Source organism: Pieris brassicae, chromosome 4, assembly GCF_905147105.1.
Source record: "Pieris brassicae chromosome 4, ilPieBrab1.1, whole genome shotgun sequence".
Lineage (NCBI taxonomy): Eukaryota > Metazoa > Arthropoda > Insecta > Lepidoptera > Pieridae > Pieris > Pieris brassicae.
In genome coordinates, this window is record NC_059668.1 from 2,026,818 (window position 1) to 2,046,515 (window position 19,698).

The following is a 19,698-nucleotide window of genomic DNA, read 5'->3' on the forward strand; positions in this document are numbered from 1 at the left end:
GATTCGCATTGTCTAAGGAACTTGTACCCTTGAAAAGATATCATACGCGCTCCCCGTTCCGATGTGGTGAACACTGGACCTGTAATTTTAGATAACTATAATACTGCTATACTTTTTAAAGATCTTCCATGATGCAGAGTGAAACAATTACACAATGTATTTTACTTTTCACATGAATACCATATATTTAAGAATTCTACCACTATAAATAGTGTACGGTTCCTGAGTCATGGGGTACTTTAAATAATATAGAAATTCAAGGTTTACTCTTTATTAACCTCTACGTACAGCAATAGAATATAACCGAAATAATGAAATGTTAATTGGTATGTAACGAATCGAACAGTTGAAGAGAATGCTTACGTCTGGCTTTACTCTCGGGGCTTAACTCCAACGATTTAGCAAATCGTCACTCTTATAAAACTAAGAAACTCAGCCTCAGCCATGTACAGCCTTGGCTCGTACACATAGAACACCAACAACATAGATTTGAAGTATTGAACTTTTTATATAAGTGCTGAGCTGGAAACGCTGTAATAATATCTTAACAGCGTTGCTAAAACTGACCTTATATACCTTTTAGCTAAATTATAAAAAAAAATATCTCTATCTTTAATTTATTACAATCTGTTGCAGCGTAGTTACCGATTGAAGCACCATTGCATTTTGAAGTAAATGTTTTAAACAAATTGGTGTATGTACAATGTATGAGACATTACTAGTAATAACTACTAAAACTTTTTGACAATAAAAAAATTCAAGGGTTTCAAAACAATTTAATCACAGGTTCAATATATCACTATAATAGATGTTCCACTATGTTAGATGATGATTGATTTAAATCTGATCCTGCTTCTGTAGTTTCTTCTGGTATTCAAAGGGGAGTGGTTGTGAAGATATTTGCTCTGCAGTCTTTATTGTTGTGTGTCCCATAAAGCCATTCAGTTTTTAATCTCTCCTTACGTTGCCTTAGAGATTAATAAGCTCGACAAGAGATTATTTTAGGTCCACAGTTTGTTATAGAAAATACAGCCCCTGTGAACATGATTGTTAAAATCTATATTTTAAATTGTATTGAATACATTTAAAAATTCTCATTTCATTTGGTCCACCTTAACATTCATTTTTTAAACGGAGGTAAAAAGCGATTACGCAGGCCTACTCTGGAGCTATTCAGAGGAGTAGCAAGATTTTGCTAAAAGCACCACAGTCGGCTCGGGGTTCGCCAAGTCGACATAGCCCAGCCATAACTTCCTAAGCACATCTAGTGAGCGGTCTTCCTCTGTTTCGTTTTCCAAAAGAGCCGCCCCATCCGGTCACTCTTATGGTCCATCGATCGTCAGACAGACTACACGCCCTGCCCATCTCCATTTAAGCTTTGGGGCATCAATAGCTTTAGTAACGCTTCTTATCTTTGAGTGTCTCATTTTATTCATTTTCTACTGTAAAGCGTGCTCCATTCTAAGCTATTTGACAAGTTCTGATTTTTCTTTTTTTCTTATTATTCAAAAAATTAATGAAATATTTAAGTTTCCTAAGAGCCAAAATCCAACTACTATCTAGATCGCTTTCTGAGTCACAATAGAAAGTCTTTTTAACCAAGATGATCAAACAAAATCCGGTTAACAAAATAACGAAAAATTATGGAAATTTGTATCTTTATTACTTTTTTATTAATACAGTGTTGAACTGATTAAACTGCAATCTCAGGCACTATACTACCATGGAGTATAATGCTAGTTATTAACTTCACGAGGATATTCTGATTTATAAACATGACACTGGTTCAGGCAATCTTAACATAATGATAAAAAATACAATGTTTAATTTATTATTATTTATTATCACAATTCCAATGTAAGATGTCAGTCTAAAATAACAATGTTATAATGTCAAAATAAAAAAAAAATATCTAAAATCAGTAAATTATAATTTAGTAAGCACACTTCATTGTTGCCTACATAAATACCTTTGTCATAGGTTTCTTATAGAGATACACTAGATTTTAATCTGGCACCCGAATATATTGCCCACTCTTCGCCATGATATACTTCGGCGGTGGGTGTGTATGAATACCTTTTAGAGACTTAGTGGCAGAAATCTTCATATCTTTCGTAAGCTTTAACGACGCTTTGCAGTTATAATCTCTTTTAGAGCAATAAAATGTATATTTGCTAAACTTTCGATAGGTGTATTCATTAACCATTAATAAATAATTGCCTTTTCGTGTCGGTATCCTCTGGAAATCCAAACAGTCATCTGAAAAAAAAGAATATCTACTAAGTTAAATTTCATATAATATGCTATTAAAAATATGTGTAACAAACACAAATAACAGTAGACCGTAACGACCGAACGGTTCTGCGACAAAATTATTAAATATCTGAAGGAAGCAAAGAAAACGAAAGAACTGGTCTCGCAAGCAACCGCCCGGCTCGCCCATGAGCGAAAAAAACTGTTAAAAGGATAACGTTAATATTGGGAACGGGAATAAATACAGTCAAAACCGATTACGACATTATCGTTTAGAACAACATACCGGTTATGTTGACCAAAATCAAAGGACCTGGCTGAATGTTATTGCATTTGGTACTTAATAACAACGTTATGACTATCGGTTTTTAAGACCAATATGATTAGTCCCTTCGATGTCGTTATAACAGGTTTTGACTGTAGTAAAGATTTTGTTCTTGACAATAATTTTTTAAACTTAAGCATAGTATTTATTATTTCTCTTACAGGTAAACAATTTTTTAATTAGGTAAATAACCACTTTTCACTAAACTTATTTATTGGTAAGTTCATAATGGAAACGTTACGTCTTCTGTGTGTGACACATGTCGTCAATTATTGGATTTATGACGTGTTTGTTACTTTGCGATGCCTTCACGGTAGGAGCAAGATTGCATTGGTGCACAGCCGTAATTGAACTGACAACCTCAGGGCAGTCGCTTAAGCCACACCAATATTGCATTGCTAACATATACAATTGTTATTATTTTAGCAGCCGAATATAATCCCCCCTTTTAGTCACAATATACTTTGGAGGTGGATGAGTATGACTTCCTTTTAGAGATTCAGTTGCCGAAATCTTCAAATCTTTCGTGAGCTTCAGCGACGCTTTGCAGTCAAAATTTCTCTTAGAGCAATAAAATGTATATTTACTAAATTGGCGATAGGTGTATTCATTTACCATTAATATATAATTGCCTTTACGGGTCGGTATCTTCTTGAAATCCAAAAATCCCTCTAAAAATAAAACAAAACTTTTATATATTGTATTCGATAGTAACGTTAGTAAATCTAATTTTTCCTAACAAGATTGCAAGGATAGGATATATGGCGAAACCACCACCAAGCCTCAGCACCCTTTAAGTATTTTCCGATAGCAGAACAATCCTGCTATTTGCAGCAGCAACATATTTAAAGGGTATACCCCTTATATATAAACGTAAATTAGTTATACGAAGAAACCTGTGCTTTGTGTGTTATTTTAATAACATACAAAAAATTCGTTTTATTTTTAATAGAATTACGTAAAGTTAGCGATGTCGTAATGATGACTACACAGGAAAAATGGTAGGGAAAAAGATTCACTCATAATTTTACAGAACTTTATTGACACCAATTATTTTATATATTTACTACATTATCAGGAAAAGAAGTCAAGACTATTTCATTCGAATGACGTTAACGAACCAGCCCTGCTGACGCAGAACTGCAGTTCTCCGAATCACCGAATTTAATAGTAATATTATTTCGATGGAGCCATGACTTGAGGATTGACAAAATGATTTCTACGTATTTATTTCGAAAGCATAAAAAGCTTTCAAGAAAACATATTTTGACGCCGCTACATATTATTCTAAATACTATTGTTATCATTAACAATTTGAAGCCACGCGAAGCCTTCGTAAACAAGAGTGATCCAAATTGCCAAGTTAGCCTTAGAACTATACGTTATATTTACATAAAGAGTTTTGACTAAATGTGACTTTCCATATATAGGAAGTTAGTATACAAGATTAATATATAGTATATTAATACCTAGGTAACACTGACAACGTCTAAACGGCTTAATGTAGAAAGTTGCCAATACTTTTATTGTTTTTCTAAGTAATCTCCGTTCTTCTCTACACATCGTAGCATTGGGACGCACGAAAAGCAGTGGGCCTATTCTTTCTGTGGGGTCTCGTCTATGGCATTTTCGTACGCTTTCACCGCATCTTCGGGGCTCGTAAAGCGAATACCTCGAATTTTATCATGTGTTCTTGGGAATAAGTGAAACTTGCAGGGCGCCAGGTCAGGACTGTATGGCGGATGACTCATTATCTCGATACCTGCCATAGTCAAATACTCAACAGTCCGTTTTGCGGAGTACGCTGAAGCATTGTCGCGGTGAAGGAGGATCCTGCTTCGAGGGCTTCCTGACACCTAAATAGTCGTGTAATAATTTTTGAACTTGCCTCATACCAATGCCTAGACTTGCCCTTATCTGCTGATGGGTCACTCTCTTATCATCCTCTATCATGCGTCGCACAGTACTGATGTTATCTTCAGTAGTCGCTGTTAAAGGACGTCCCTCACGTGGATCATCATTGAGATTGTACGTCCACGCTTTAATTCGTTAAATCAATTGTGAATAGTAGCACGTGATGGGGCTTCATTAAGAAATGGAAATCGCAGCCTATCATAACTTTGTTGTTAGTTCCACAACGAAAGTCCTAATAAATCATTGACTGAACATTTACTCACGTTAGGTTCATTTTCACGTGTAACAAGAGTTTTAGATTTGCCGCCAATTCACAAAAACAAATAACAAATGAATGCAATATACTACTTTAGGTTACCAAAGAGTTCTAAAATTGATATTCAAAAAAGTTTTCGTTAGCAATGTTTCTAACTGGCCAGTTCTAAATATTTTCAGTGTTACCCAAGTAGTATAATAATATAATTGAAATATAATATAGTTGAAAATCTACTTTGAATGTACCTTTACCAATTGCCCCGACGAAGTCAACATATACTGAGGGGGTGGGTGGGTATGAGTACCTATTATAGACTTAGTCGCCGAAACTTTCATATCTTTCGTAAGCCTCAACCTCACCTTGCAATTAGAGTGTCTTTTAGAGCAGTAATACACGTATCTACTAAACCTATTGAAGGTGTATTCATTAACCATAATCATATGTTTTCCAGTCGGGGTTGGTATCAGCTTGAAGTCCAAATAGTCACCTACAAGATAAAAATACATGAAATATCTAATTCAATAGAAAATAATCTACTTAGCATTTGGAACGCATATATTAGATTTTAGTATTTCTTTAATATTCAATAGTCTACGTTAAAGGTACAAACTAAAAATATAAACGAAGTTGGAGAAAGTTTTATCAAAAGTTCGTAAATAAAATACTGTTTTTATTGTAATTGTAATAATGTTATATATTAACCTATATTTTTGTAATCAAGCTACTATACATTTGCTTCATTGTATCTAATATATTATATAAAGTATATCTAGTGGAATAGAATGCATCTATATTGATGATGATATACAAAAATTATTATTTCTTATGATAATGTCTTCCATGTATGTTCCATTGATGCTAGTATCAGTAAGTAGTTGTGTTTAAGAACTCAAAGCAATTAAAGCTAGAACAAAAAAATTTTTTTTTTAAGTACGGTGGATTAATTCAATGAAATTAACTAAGCCATAAGCATAAACTACAACTCACCATACCAAAGTAACTTAAACACGCGTTTGTATGTATCCAGTACAAATTTTATTCTACCTTAATATAATTCCCATTCGCAGTGACCATGTACCGAGGAGGCGGATGGTTATGGCAGTATATATCTGAGTTTTCCAACATGATTTTCATACTTTTCGTAAGCTTCACTCGCGCTTTGCATCCAGCGTGCTTCTTCGAACAATAATATGCGTATTTATACATTTCGGCATATGTGAATCCATTTACCATTAACAAATTTTTTCCAGTACGAGTTGGTATCATCTTATAGTCGATTGCATCTAAAATTAATATTAATAAGTTTATTTGCCCCTCACAATTTCAAATTTAACAAGTTTAAAAAAATACAAAATGTAACATGCTGGTGTTAAGTGACAGATTTAAGCCTAAAGATTTTCAACTAAAAACCGATACGAAAAAAAATATTACACTTATAATAGAATTCAATTGATGGTTTTTTTTTTTTTTTTTTTTTTATAAAATAGGGGGCAAACGGGCAGGAGGCTCACCTGATGTTAAGTGATACCGCCGCCCATGGACACTCTCAATGCCAGAGGGCTCGCGAGTGCGTTGCCGGCCTTTTAAGAATTTGTACGCTCTTTTCTTGAAGGACCCTAAGTCGAATTGGTTCGGAAATACTTCAGTGGGCAGCTGGTTCCACATAGCGGTGGTGCGCGGCAAAAATTGCCTTGAGAAACGCTCAGTCGTGGAACGTCGGACGTCGAGGTGATACGGGTGGAATTTTGTATTTTGCCTCGACGTCCGATGCTGAAACTCAGCTGCAGGTATTAATCCGAACAACTCCTCTGAACACTCTCCATGGTAAATGCGGTAGAAGATACAGAGTGACCCCACATCTCTACGCAACGCCAAAGGATCGAGCCGCTCGGAGAGGGATTGGTCATCAACGATTCGAACCGCTCTTCGTTGGATACGGTCAAGTGGAAGGAGCTGGTACTGGGGAGCCCCCGCCCAGAGGTGAGAACAGTATTCCATGTGGGGCCGTATTTGCGCTTTATAGAGTTGCAAGCGGTGGCCCGGAGTGAAGTACCGTCTCGCCTTGCTGAGCACACCAAGCTTTTTGGAGGCTAATTTAGCCTTTCCCTCCAAATGACCGCGAAACTGAACGTCGTTCGATATGTCAACGCCAAGTATTCCGATGCTGGCTGTGGCTTCAAGAAGAGTGTTTTCGAAAAGAGGAGTAGCGACAAAGGGTATTTTTTTTCGCGGAAAACGCGCAAACTTGTGTCTTCTTGGGGTTAAATTGGACTAGGTTTAGTCTACCCCAGTCCGAGACTCCACGTAAAAGAGTTTCGACTTCAGACACAAGTTTGTTCCGGTACTCATCGACAACTGCCCGAGAAATACCTGCCCGGCCAGTGTAAAGAGTATCCCCAGTGCTGTCGTCCGCATAGCAATGAATGTTGCTAAGTTGCAACATGTCATTGATATGCAGAAGAAACAGGGTCGGGGACAGAACACAGCCTTGTGGGACCCCAGCATTCACGGGTTTAAGGTCGGAACATGCTCCGTCGACGACGACCTTGATGCTCCGATCGGCTAGAAAGCTGGAGATCCAGTCGCATAATTTCTCAGGAAGCCCGTAGGCTGGTAGCTTCGAGAGCAGTGCTTTGTGCCACACCCGATCGAAGGCTTTCGCTATGTCCAAACTAACCGCTAGTGCCTCCCCCTTGGACTCAATTGCCTCTGCCCATCTATGAGTAAGGTATACTAGAAGGTCACCAGCTGAACGACCACGACGAAAGCCGTACTGATAATCGCTAATCAGCTGGTGGCCCTCTAGATAACTCAAGAGCTGGCCATTAATAATGGATTCCATTATTTTGGAGAACAAGGAGGTTATTGCGATTGGGCGATAGTTGGATGGATCAGTGCGATCGCCTTTTTTAGGGATCGGATGTATCGAAGCGGTCTTCCAGCACTTCGGGACAGTGCCGAGCGAGTACAGGTACCGGAAAAGGCGCGTCAGGACCGGAGCCAACTCAGGAGCACATGTACGCAGCACAATTGGAGGGATACCATCCGGCCCGCTCGACTTATGAATGTCCAAGGAAGATAGTGCTCTGCGAACAGCACGTTGCTGGAATGTGATTTCCGGCATTGAGTTATCACACCGCGAAATCGCCGGTGGTGATCTCCCCCGGTCATCCAAAGTCGAGTTGGACGCAAAGAGACAGCCCAAGAGGTCGGCCTTCTCCTTCGCAGTGTGGGCGAGCGAGTCATCCTCTCTGTGCAGCGGTGGTATCGATGGCTGACAAAAATTCCCTTGTACAGCTTTGGCGAGAGACCAGAAGGCTCGGGTCCCAGAAGGGAGTTGGGCCAATCTCTCGCCAAATCTGGCGATGTGCTCTGACTTTGCCTTAGCGATTTCCCGTTTGAAGGACCTGGAGGCTGAGTTATATGCTTTTTTATGTTCGCTGGTATTGGCATCACGAGATATCGCCGCTTCCGCCCATGCATTAAAGTATTCTCGCTTTCGACGCGATGCTGCCTTGCAAGAACGCTTAAACCAGGGCTGTGACCTGCCACCGATCGGCACCGCAGAGAATGGAATAAAAAGTTCCATGCCCTGCAGAACCACTTCGGCGACAGAGGCAGCGACGGAATCTGGAGCTTCCGACGAAAAGCACATAGGCCCCCAAGGGTAGGACGCAAAGAAAGACCGCATCCCATCCCAATCTGCTGACCGATAGTGCCAAATACGACGACAACCCGAAAAACGGGACCGAGGAGGGCGCGTAGTAGGCACAGTACTCCGGACCACACAATGATCCGATGAACCCAATGGCGGGTCAACAGAGACTTGATAGGTCTCCGGATGTGAGGTCAGCAGAAGGTCCAACAAAGAGGGTTTATGACCATCCACATCTGGTATTCGCGTAATCGCAGGGACCATTTGTGACAGGTCGTAAGCTAAAGCAAAGTCGTGAAAGGATCTTCCCGCGTGATCGGTGGTTTCCGAACCGAGCCAATCGGCATGGTGAGCGTTAAAATCGCCAAGTATCACGATTTCAGCGGTAGGAACCCCTTCGAGCAGGGAATCTGTAGCCATTTGGATGTGCTCAATGAGTCGCTCAGTTTCGGTATTTCCGCTATGGGACCTATACAGGCATGCGTAGAATCGCGGATGGTCATCGCAGTCTACGCGCAGCCAGAGGCTAGATAGGTCCCTTCCTTCAAGCGACCCGAGGCGACGAGAACAGATATCCTCTCTGACGTACACGCAAACTCCCGCCCGCGGCACAAATGAATGTTCCAATTTGTACCCCGGGTAGGAGAGGTAGGAAGTATCAGCCGGGAAGGATATCTGAGTCTCAGTAAGGAAGAATAAGGCCGGCTTCGCAGTTTCGAGGTGAAAGTGAACCGCGTTAAGATTAGAGTTGAGCCCCCTAACATTGGTAAAGTCCACTGAGAGCGTGGAAGGGGATGCCTTCGGTAAATTCTTCCGTTTGCCCCGAGATCGAAACTTATAGTTTTTTGAGCAGTTTTTGCCCACCCCAGAATACGAAGGGCAGCCTGTGCATCCACCACCGAATACTGATTGTTCCGATGATGGACGCTCAGAGGGGGATTCTCCACAGCGGAAACGTGTGGTACCCCCCTGGGGTAATCTCTGTTTAAACTGCATCTTCATATTCTGGGGGAGGGGGGAATTGATGGGCTCCGGGAGTCTCACTCACCGCACGAAACGCGAGTACAATAAGATGAACCTATTGCATCACTTCACGCCGGTTTTCTGTGAGAAAGTGGTACTGCCCCGGTCGTGCCTGCCCGATTGGCTGAAGCCCGAAAGCAACAGCATGGCACTCCCACTAGGAAAGGTATGAAACAATTGTTAACATGCATTTCCTTAACTTCTGACCTTGACAATTGTTTATGTGTTACTTTCTAGAGCTGCTATTTCCGTACGAATAAAACAGAGCCATCTTGTTTTGGTACTCATATCTCGTTCTCGTCCTGGACCTCATTCGCAGTGTTACATTATCGATACTTACATTAACCTTAAACTTACTGTTTCATGATTTCAAACCGATGAGGTCGTATCATAAAACATGGACTTACGATTTGTTTCTGTTACCATTTAGTTTTAAAAAGTAACATTTTATATTGTACAGTTACACAGGAATAATTATATTACATAGTCGATATTTTCGCATTATCTTTTTTAATCTTTCTATAATATCCACTCGGTGATACGGCATACTTGGTAGGTGAATGTATGGTGAACCAAGGAAGACTCTTCGGTCAAGATATTTTGATCCCTAGTCAGTTTAAAATGTGCTTTGATTGCCATTGGTCTCTTGGTGCAATTGTAAATAGGAGCATGACATCGCTTTAAATAAGTGTAGCAATTGTCTAGGTATAAATTTAATATCTAAAAAAGACGGCTGATTTACTTTGTATAATATTTTTTTTTTTTTTTTTTTTATAAAATAGGGGGCAAACGGGCAGGAGGCTCACCTGATGTTAAGTGATACCGCCGCCCATGGACACTCTCAATGCCAGAGGGCTCGCGAGTGCGTTGCCGGCCTTTTAAGAATTTGTACGCTCTTTTCTTGAAGGACCCTAAGTCGAATTGGTTCGGAAATACTTCAGTGGGCAGCTGGTTCCACATAGCGGTGGTGCGCGGCAAAAATTGCCTTGAGAAACGCTCAGTCGTGGAACGTCGGACGTCGAGGTGATACGGGTGGAATTTTGTATTTTGCCTCGACGTCCGATGCTGAAACTCAGCTGCAGGTATTAATCCGAACAACTCCTCTGAACACTCTCCATGGTAAATGCGGTAGAAGATACAGAGTGACCCCACATCTCTACGCAACGCCAAAGGATCGAGCCGCTCGGAGAGGGATTGGTCATCAACGATTCGAACCGCTCTTCGTTGGATACGGTCAAGTGGAAGGAGCTGGTACTGGGGAGCCCCCGCCCAGAGGTGAGAACAGTATTCCATGTGGGGCCGTATTTGCGCTTTATAGAGTTGCAAGCGGTGGCCCGGAGTGAAGTACCGTCTCGCCTTGCTGAGCACACCAAGCTTTTTGGAGGCTAATTTAGCCTTTCCCTCCAAATGACCGCGAAACTGAACGTCGTTCGATATGTCAACGCCAAGTATTCCGATGCTGGCTGTGGCTTCAAGAAGAGTGTTTTCGAAAAGAGGAGTAGCGACAAAGGGTATTTTTTTTCGCGGAAAACGCGCAAACTTGTGTCTTCTTGGGGTTAAATTGGACTAGGTTTAGTCTACCCCAGTCCGAGACTCCACGTAAAAGAGTTTCGACTTCAGACACAAGTTTGTTCCGGTACTCATCGACAACTGCCCGAGAAATACCTGCCCGGCCAGTGTAAAGAGTATCCCCAGTGCTGTCGTCCGCATAGCAATGAATGTTGCTAAGTTGCAACATGTCATTGATATGCAGAAGAAACAGGGTCGGGGACAGAACACAGCCTTGTGGGACCCCAGCATTCACAGGTTTAAGGTCGGAACATGCTCCGTCGACGACGACCTTGATGCTCCGATCGGCTAGAAAGCTGGAGATCCAGTCGCATAATTTCTCAGGAAGCCCGTAGGCTGGTAGCTTCGAGAGCAGTGCTTTGTGCCACACCCGATCGAAGGCTTTCGCTATGTCCAAACTAACCGCTAGTGCCTCCCCCTTGGACTCAATTGCCTCTGCCCATCTATGAGTAAGGTATACTAGAAGGTCACCAGCTGAACGACCACGACGAAAGCCGTACTGATAATCGCTAATCAGCTGGTGGCCCTCTAGATAACTCAAGAGCTGGCCATTAATAATGGATTCCATTATTTTGGAGAACAAGGAGGTTATTGCGATTGGGCGATAGTTGGATGGATCAGTGCGATCGCCTTTTTTAGGGATCGGATGTATCGAAGCGGTCTTCCAGCACTTCGGGACAGTGCCGAGCGAGTACAGGTACCGGAAAAGGCGCGTCAGGACCGGAGCCAACTCAGGAGCACATGTACGCAGCACAATTGGAGGGATACCATCCGGCCCGCTCGACTTATGAATGTCCAAGGAAGATAGTGCTCTGCGAACAGCACGTTGCTGGAATGTGATTTCCGGCATTGAGTTATCACACCGCGAAATCGCCGGTGGTGATCTCCCCCGGTCATCCAAAGTCGAGTTGGACGCAAAGAGACAGCCCAAGAGGTCGGCCTTCTCCTTCGCAGTGTGGGCGAGCGAGTCATCCTCTCTGTGCAGCGGTGGTATCGATGGCTGACAAAAATTCCCTTGTACAGCTTTGGCGAGAGACCAGAAGGCTCGGGTCCCAGAAGGGAGTTGGGCCAATCTCTCGCCAAATCTGGCGATGTGCTCTGACTTTGCCTTAGCGATTTCCCGTTTGAAGGACCTGGAGGCTGAGTTATATGCTTTTTTATGTTCGCTGGTATTGGCATCACGAGATATCGCCGCTTCCGCCCATGCATTAAAGTATTCTCGCTTTCGACGCGATGCTGCCTTGCAAGAACGCTTAAACCAGGGCTGTGACCTGCCACCGATCGGCACCGCAGAGAATGGAATAAAAAGTTCCATGCCCTGCAGAACCACTTCGGCGACAGAGGCAGCGACGGAATCTGGAGCTTCCGACGAAAAGCACATAGGCCCCCAAGGGTAGGACGCAAAGAAAGACCGCATCCCATCCCAATCTGCTGACCGATAGTGCCAAATACGACGACAACCCGAAAAACGGGACCGAGGAGGGCGCGTAGTAGGCACAGTACTCCGGACCACACAATGATCCGATGAACCCAATGGCGGGTCAACAGAGACTTGATAGGTCTCCGGATGTGAGGTCAGCAGAAGGTCCAACAAAGAGGGTTTATGACCATCCACATCTGGTATTCGCGTAATCGCAGGGACCATTTGTGACAGGTCGTAAGCTAAAGCAAAGTCGTGAAAGGATCTTCCCGCGTGATCGGTGGTTTCCGAACCGAGCCAATCGGCATGGTGAGCGTTAAAATCGCCAAGTATCACGATTTCAGCGGTAGGAACCCCTTCGAGCAGGGAATCTGTAGCCATTTGGATGTGCTCAATGAGTCGCTCAGTTTCGGTATTTCCGCTATGGGACCTATACAGGCATGCGTAGAATCGCGGATGGTCATCGCAGTCTACGCGCAGCCAGAGGCTAGATAGGTCCCTTCCTTCAAGCGACCCGAGGCGACGAGAACAGATATCCTCTCTGACGTACACGCAAACTCCCGCCCGCGGCACAAATGAATGTTCCAATTTGTACCCCGGGTAGGAGAGGTAGGAAGTATCAGCCGGGAAGGATATCTGAGTCTCAGTAAGGAAGAATAAGGCCGGCTTCGCAGTTTCGAGGTGAATATGAGTTAAAATAAGAATATGTATCAATAGTTATCACGTTTTCCTCGACTGCACGACATTGTGCAGCTCAGCTGAGTGTTGAGAATTGCTGATTTCTGAGTTGAGATCAATCTCAATCAAAATTTTACAACTGAAATCCTGGGTAAGATATTTATTTATTATTTAAGTGATTGCTACATACATTTCATACATCTTTATGCCCATATTGATTTGAAAGACTTACCGAATTACCGAACCATAAAAAACCTAGACGACGACAGTAACACATACAATAATTAAATATTACAGCATACGTTTATTTTCTAAGAAATACAATGAGCTAATTTTTATATAATCTCCGTTATCAGTCACTATATACCGAGGAGGAAGGTGTGTATGACAGTGTAAGTGAGAGTCTATTGCTACATACATTTCATACATCTTTATGCCCATATTGATTTGAAAGACTTACCGAATTACCGAACCATAAAAAACCTAGACGAAGACAGTAACACATACAATAATTAAATATTACAGCATACGTTTATTTTCTAAGAAATACAATGAGCTAATTTTTATATAATCTCCGTTATCAGTCACTATATACCGAGGAGGAAGGTGTGTATGACAGTGTAAGTGAGAGTCTATTGCTACATACATTTCATACATCTTTATGCCCATATTGATTTGAAAGACTTACCGAATTACCGAACCATAAAAAACCTAGACGAAGACAGTAACACATACAATAATTAAATATTACAGCATACGTTTATTTTCTAAGAAATACAATGAGCTAATTTTTATATAATCTCCGTTATCAGTCACTATATACCGAGGAGGAAGGTGTGTATGACAGTGTAAGTGAGAGTCTATTGCTACATACATTTCATACATCTTTATGCCCATATTGATTTGAAAGACTTACCGAATTACCGAACCATAAAAAACCTAGACGAAGACAGTAACACATACAATAATTAAATATTACAGCATACGTTTATTTTCTAAGAAATACTATGAGCTAATTTTTATATAATCTCCGTTATCAGTCACTATATACCGAGGAGGAAGGTGTGTATGACAGTGTAAGTGAGAGTCTTCTTTTGAAATCACTTCGTATTTCCCAATTCTAACACGCGCCCTGCATCCCACCGATTTCTTGGAGCAATAATAAATATCTCGACCATACTTCGAATATGTATAACCGTCAATCATGAGTAGATATTTCCCCGAACGCATAGGAATCTTTTTGATGTCGAGGTGATCTGAAAAAAATATTTATATTTCCAAACAAATTAATGTGTCAAAATATAATTATTCATAACCTTTTCGTATTGTTTACATACTTCACATGTTTAAGTCATTAAAAACAGCTCCTTAGATATACTCTCAGACCTCAAATAAAGTACGTAGGACGAAAACAATTATCTTTTAATTTGATCGAGTAATGCGTTTAATTATAATTGGTTTCTGAACTCACGTTCTTAGAACAAAACTTAGTGGTCAAATATATGTCGGAAAAGCATTCTTTCCGTCGGCATTGTAAGTGACTGCGGGTTTAACGAGCGTTTGGATTATTTTAATTTAGATTGAACAACTTTGTAGTAATTATGAACAAAAACCAAACAAGGAGTTCAGAGCAAACCTTACTTTAACAAACATATCTTTTCGACCATAGCTTGTGGGTCACCTTTTAGCAAATACTGAGAAAGCAACTGGCCTCTCTCCAGTCTGACCTATTTAGGTCTTACAATAAAAAAAAATAATGAAGAAAATTACGGTTACGTCCTTGTGGCCTGTGTAACCATTAGGCTGAAATAAGACCCGCATCTTTGATTATTATTACTATGTCTAGTTTACAGCTAAATGAAATTTCATTTTAACTAACAATTTATTTTATAAAGATAACTAAAACTTTCCTAAAACTAGTATAAGTGAAAATGCGGTAATTCGGACACAAGCAACACACTAAGACTGTTATAAACATTACCTTAGTTTTAACTATTCACTAGTAGAAAATTAAAATTAACATAATATCATGTTACAATAAAAATAAATAATTTCATTAATAAATTAGCAACATAAGTAATATTGTACAATTAGCTATTAATAAAAAGTTGCTTTGTTAGGATTAACCAATTCTCAAATAATGTCCTTGATTAGTTATAATATATTTAGGTGGCGGGTGTGTATGGCAAAGGATTTGAGACTCAGTGACTGAAATAATATTATCATCGGTAAGTTTAATACGAGCTTTGCAACCCGAGTTTTTCTTGGAGCAATAGTAATTGTTGGGACCATTATTTGCGGAAAACGTATAACCGTTTACCATCAACAGATATTTCCCAGCACGAGTTGGTATCCTTTCATAGTCAATGAAGGTTTCTGAAATAAAAGTTATCGTTAATCGCAATACAATAATGATTTAGCAATCGCATGTGAAACGAAGACGTTTTAACAATATTTTTATATATATACCTACATAGATTTATTCTCCTTATACATATTATATTATAATTGTATTTATTCTATGTTATTTTTATGTACTCTCCATTGGATGTCACCATATATCTAGGCGGAGGGTGGGTATGACAGTCAATGGATGACTCTCTGACTGAAATCCGTTTTTCTTCTGTAAGCTTTATCCGAGCTCTGCATCCTGTTATTTTTTTGGAACAGTAGTATAAATGTGGACCGCGGCCTTTAGAGAAAGTAAAACCATTAGCCATCAACAGATATTTCCCAGAACGAGTTGGTATTTTTGTGTAATCTATGAAATTTTCTGAAAAGAGAATATTTTAATTAATATAATCAGATATGAAAATTGTGTACACGTTTTGTTATTAATTTTAATAAATCGGTATAAAAGTGTTGACAAAACATCTAAAATAATCTTAAAATATTCGTTTTAAAACATTTAGAAAATTGTGTTGTGTCCTCGTGGTTGTTCAACTAATTCATGCAGTCTAAAACTCTCTGAAAGATTTGAACACAGATTAAATTAACTCTAATATATATATAATCCTCAGCGTTTCTATACGCTGACGATAGTATACTTGCGTATTCTTGTAGGAGCGAATTGCAGGAGCTGGTAACGTGTATGTGATGTTCTGATAGAAGGAGAAAAAGTGGAACAAGTTGATAAGGTGTTGTAATTACGCCGTATGGCTTAGAATGTAACGTATGACGATGATATAAAAAGAGGGGTGCATGTTGAAGACTATGTCTCAGATGTGGCGTCGAGGGCTCGTCCCGAAATTAAGGTACAGTAGTGAATACTGGGCGTGACAGAGAAAATATTAAAATAGAATAAATACCGTTTAAATGAGAGCATCAATAGCGAGAAACGTTATCAGTGTGGTATAAAAAACGACGTAGTGACAAGTAATACAGAACAAAGTAATACAGTTATATAATGGATGAATGTGAAGTGGCATACGAGTAGGATAAACAAGACGTGGCTGGTAAGGTCGCATCAGGTAGGCCTTGTCATGTATACAAATCCAGTACGTACTAGAATGGACACGTTAAAAGTACCCATAACCGACGAGCATGGATGTTGGATGTCATGAAAGTGGATGAAGCAAGGACCGTAGTGGCTGGAGATACGCGGTCTCTGGCTCCCCGTTCGGGTAAAAGGCGTCAAGGAAATAACATTTTGGTAAGAGATTTATTTCAGATAAAAGTATAGGACATGCGAAAACAAGACTAAATTATATCGAGGTGCTTCTAAAATATAAATTGTTAAATGAAAAGTAAAGTTTAAAGTAGCTTATATTACAAAATTAAATTAAATTATTTTCCAAAAAAACATTGCCGAAATCGTTATTAATTGTATAATATAAATACACCAGTAACACCGACTAAGATTACTATAATAATAAAAGTAACTTGATGTTTAATTGTTTTTATTCAAGATCTTGTAAACGTGTATGATAAACGTAGAAGATAAAATTTAACCTATTTTTACATACTGCCCGTTTGATGTTACCATATACTTAGGTGCGGGATGGGTATGACAATCGAATTTAGACTCTTCGACAGAAATCGTATTCTCTTTGGTTAGTTTTAATCGGGCTTTGCAACCTCTATCTTTTTTGGAACAGTAGTATAGATGCGAACAACTATTTTTGGAGAATGTAAAACCATTGACCATTATGAGATGTTTGCCAGAGCGAGTCGGTATTTTTGTGTAATTTACGAAGCTTTCTGAAAATATAAGATTCGTAAACATTTTGTTCTATATTGTTAAAATTTATATTTATTTCGCTAACTTAAATTATATATAACAAAAAAAACAATTAAACTAAAAGCCAAAGATGGAATACATAATACTGACAAAAAGGTTTTTAAATAAATAAAAAAGTATTAAATACATTTACCTAAGTAATATCTAATTCAGCTGTGATGTGAAAATAAGGGTGTGTGCTCATGATGTAGGTTATATAGCGCTATGTATATTAAGCATATTCAGCGAAAGCTTAAACGACTAAAGCTTTTATGTAACGCGTGAAGCATGCAAAGCATCGAATTAATCATACAGTTCGCCAGGTCATTTAGTATAGAAAAAAAATATACAGTCGATTTCCACACTCCGACTTGAGGTAGACACTTTTAATTACATTTTTAATTATATATTATAAATTTTAGTAGTAATAATATTTTATTAGTTCAACCAATAGCCTCCAGAAGTCATCTCAGGTACTATTTACAAATACTATAGTTATTTCACAATGTCGCTTTATAATGCTCTAAATTTTTGGATAAATTTACGACACTTTAATATATTCTGCTCTTAGTTTAACAATACGCATACATAAGGTCTGTCGAGTACATAATTTTTTCTCTGGAAAATCTACAACCGTAACGAGATGCTTCTTCCAGCGTTTAACTAGTAATAATTAGTTGTATATAGATATATATATATATTTAAATTAAAATATAACATCATTTCCTAGTTTATACATTTAGTTTAAAACTGCGACATGTTTACGAAGTGTTTTTATGACAAATTCAAATGCAATTCTAATTCGAATAAAGTGCTAAAGTATCAAAACTATTATCTATCCTACGATAATCTTATATAGTCTCCCTTAGCTGTAACCATATATTTAGGCGGAGGGTGTGTGTGACAATCGATGTTAGACTCTTTGACGGAAATCCGTTCGTCCTCAAAAAGCTTTAGCCGAGCTTTACACCCTCGATCTTTTCTGGAACAGGCATATCGATACGTTCCACTTTGATTAGAATAAGTAAAACCATTCACCATTAAGAGATATCTTCCAGTACGAGTCGGTATCTTAATGTACTCTAAGGTGTCTGAAAATAGAAAATTTTGAGTATTATAGCAATGCATTAAAGATTTCGGCTTATCGCAACATTGAAAAATTCGCAAGGTGGGCTAAAAAGTTCGTAGGATAACAAAGAAACATTTTTTTTTATATAGAATTTCATTTGATTATTCAATACAATAGTTACCTTCATGAGCGATACAACGGTTATAGCACGTCATACAATATCTATAAAATTTATTACAATTCTTTTATATTTTTAATTTTTCTTTTACATTAATTTAATATTTTCATCAGTTCACATTGATTTACAAAATATTATTGCACAACCTTATACTTGTCAACGTCGAACAACGGGATTTTAATTAAAAACAACGCACAACTAAACTAATAACATAACGGTGGTTGTAATGGACTTTAAAAGAAAAAAAAATCAATTGCGCTACAACTTCTTCAGGTCCAACCTCCGATTCATGTATCTGTTTCATGATCATGTATCATCATCATTTGTTAATCTAATAGGCAAGTAGATGATAAGCCTTCTGTGCCTGTCATAAGCCTGTTTCGTTACGATGTTTTCCTTCATCGATCGAGCGAATTTTAAATGCGCACATAGAAAGTCCATTGGTGCACAGCGCGATGGGGGTCGCATGTTGAAGCCACTAGGCCAACACTGCTCTGTTATAGACTTTAATCTTAGAAAAACGTGAAGCCGGCAACCATCAAAAATAATCCCAAGCGAGTCCATATCTCCTTCTAGATTGACGCATAATATTTGGTAAAGTGGTTCACTGACCAGCTTAAAATTATAGTAAAATTTTAATCAATTATTTTATTCGACGTAAATGTTGAACTAATACACAATATTAATTATATTACGATATTTTTATATAATCTCCCTTAGGCGTGACCATATATTTAGGCGGCGGGTGAGTATGGCAGTCCATATGAGACTCATTTACAGAAACACGTTTGTCCATAGTGAGCTTTATCCGAGCTTTACAACCTCGTACTTTTTGGGAACAGTAATATAAATTTGGGCTACTAGTTTTTGAAAAGGTAAAACCATTAACCATTAAAATATATTGTCCCGAACGAGTTGGTATCTTCTTGTAGTTTATAAACATTTCTGAAAAAAATTACACCATTTAGTTAATAACACTTTAGAATCACATTTCAATTGATATTTGACAAGAAAATAATTTATTGTCTAATTAAGGCATTAAAACCTTAAAGCTTCAGGTAACGTTATAATAACTAGCTAGGTAAATGACCTAGTAGAAGTAGGAAGGTAGGAAGTAGTAGTAAAAGTAGAAGTAGTAG

General features: G+C 39.0%; 1 protein-coding gene across 15 annotated transcripts in view; it reads right to left on the bottom strand.

Moving 5' to 3' along the window:
• The window catches only part of LOC123708877 (modifier of mdg4-like), a 303,503-nt gene that overhangs the window by 148,810 nt on the left and 134,995 nt on the right, over positions 1–19,698 (bottom strand). Inside the window, exon 5 of one of the 15 annotated variants that reach the window (XM_045659833.1) lies at positions 19,236–19,504. The exons of the other annotated variants lie outside the window; for them this stretch is intronic. Within the exon in view, the coding sequence (XP_045515789.1) occupies positions 19,251–19,504 (254 nt within the window). The 3' untranslated portion in view covers positions 19,236–19,250. Of the gene's footprint in view, positions 1–19,235; positions 19,505–19,698 lie in introns of those variants that run through there. 15 annotated transcript variants of the gene reach the window in all.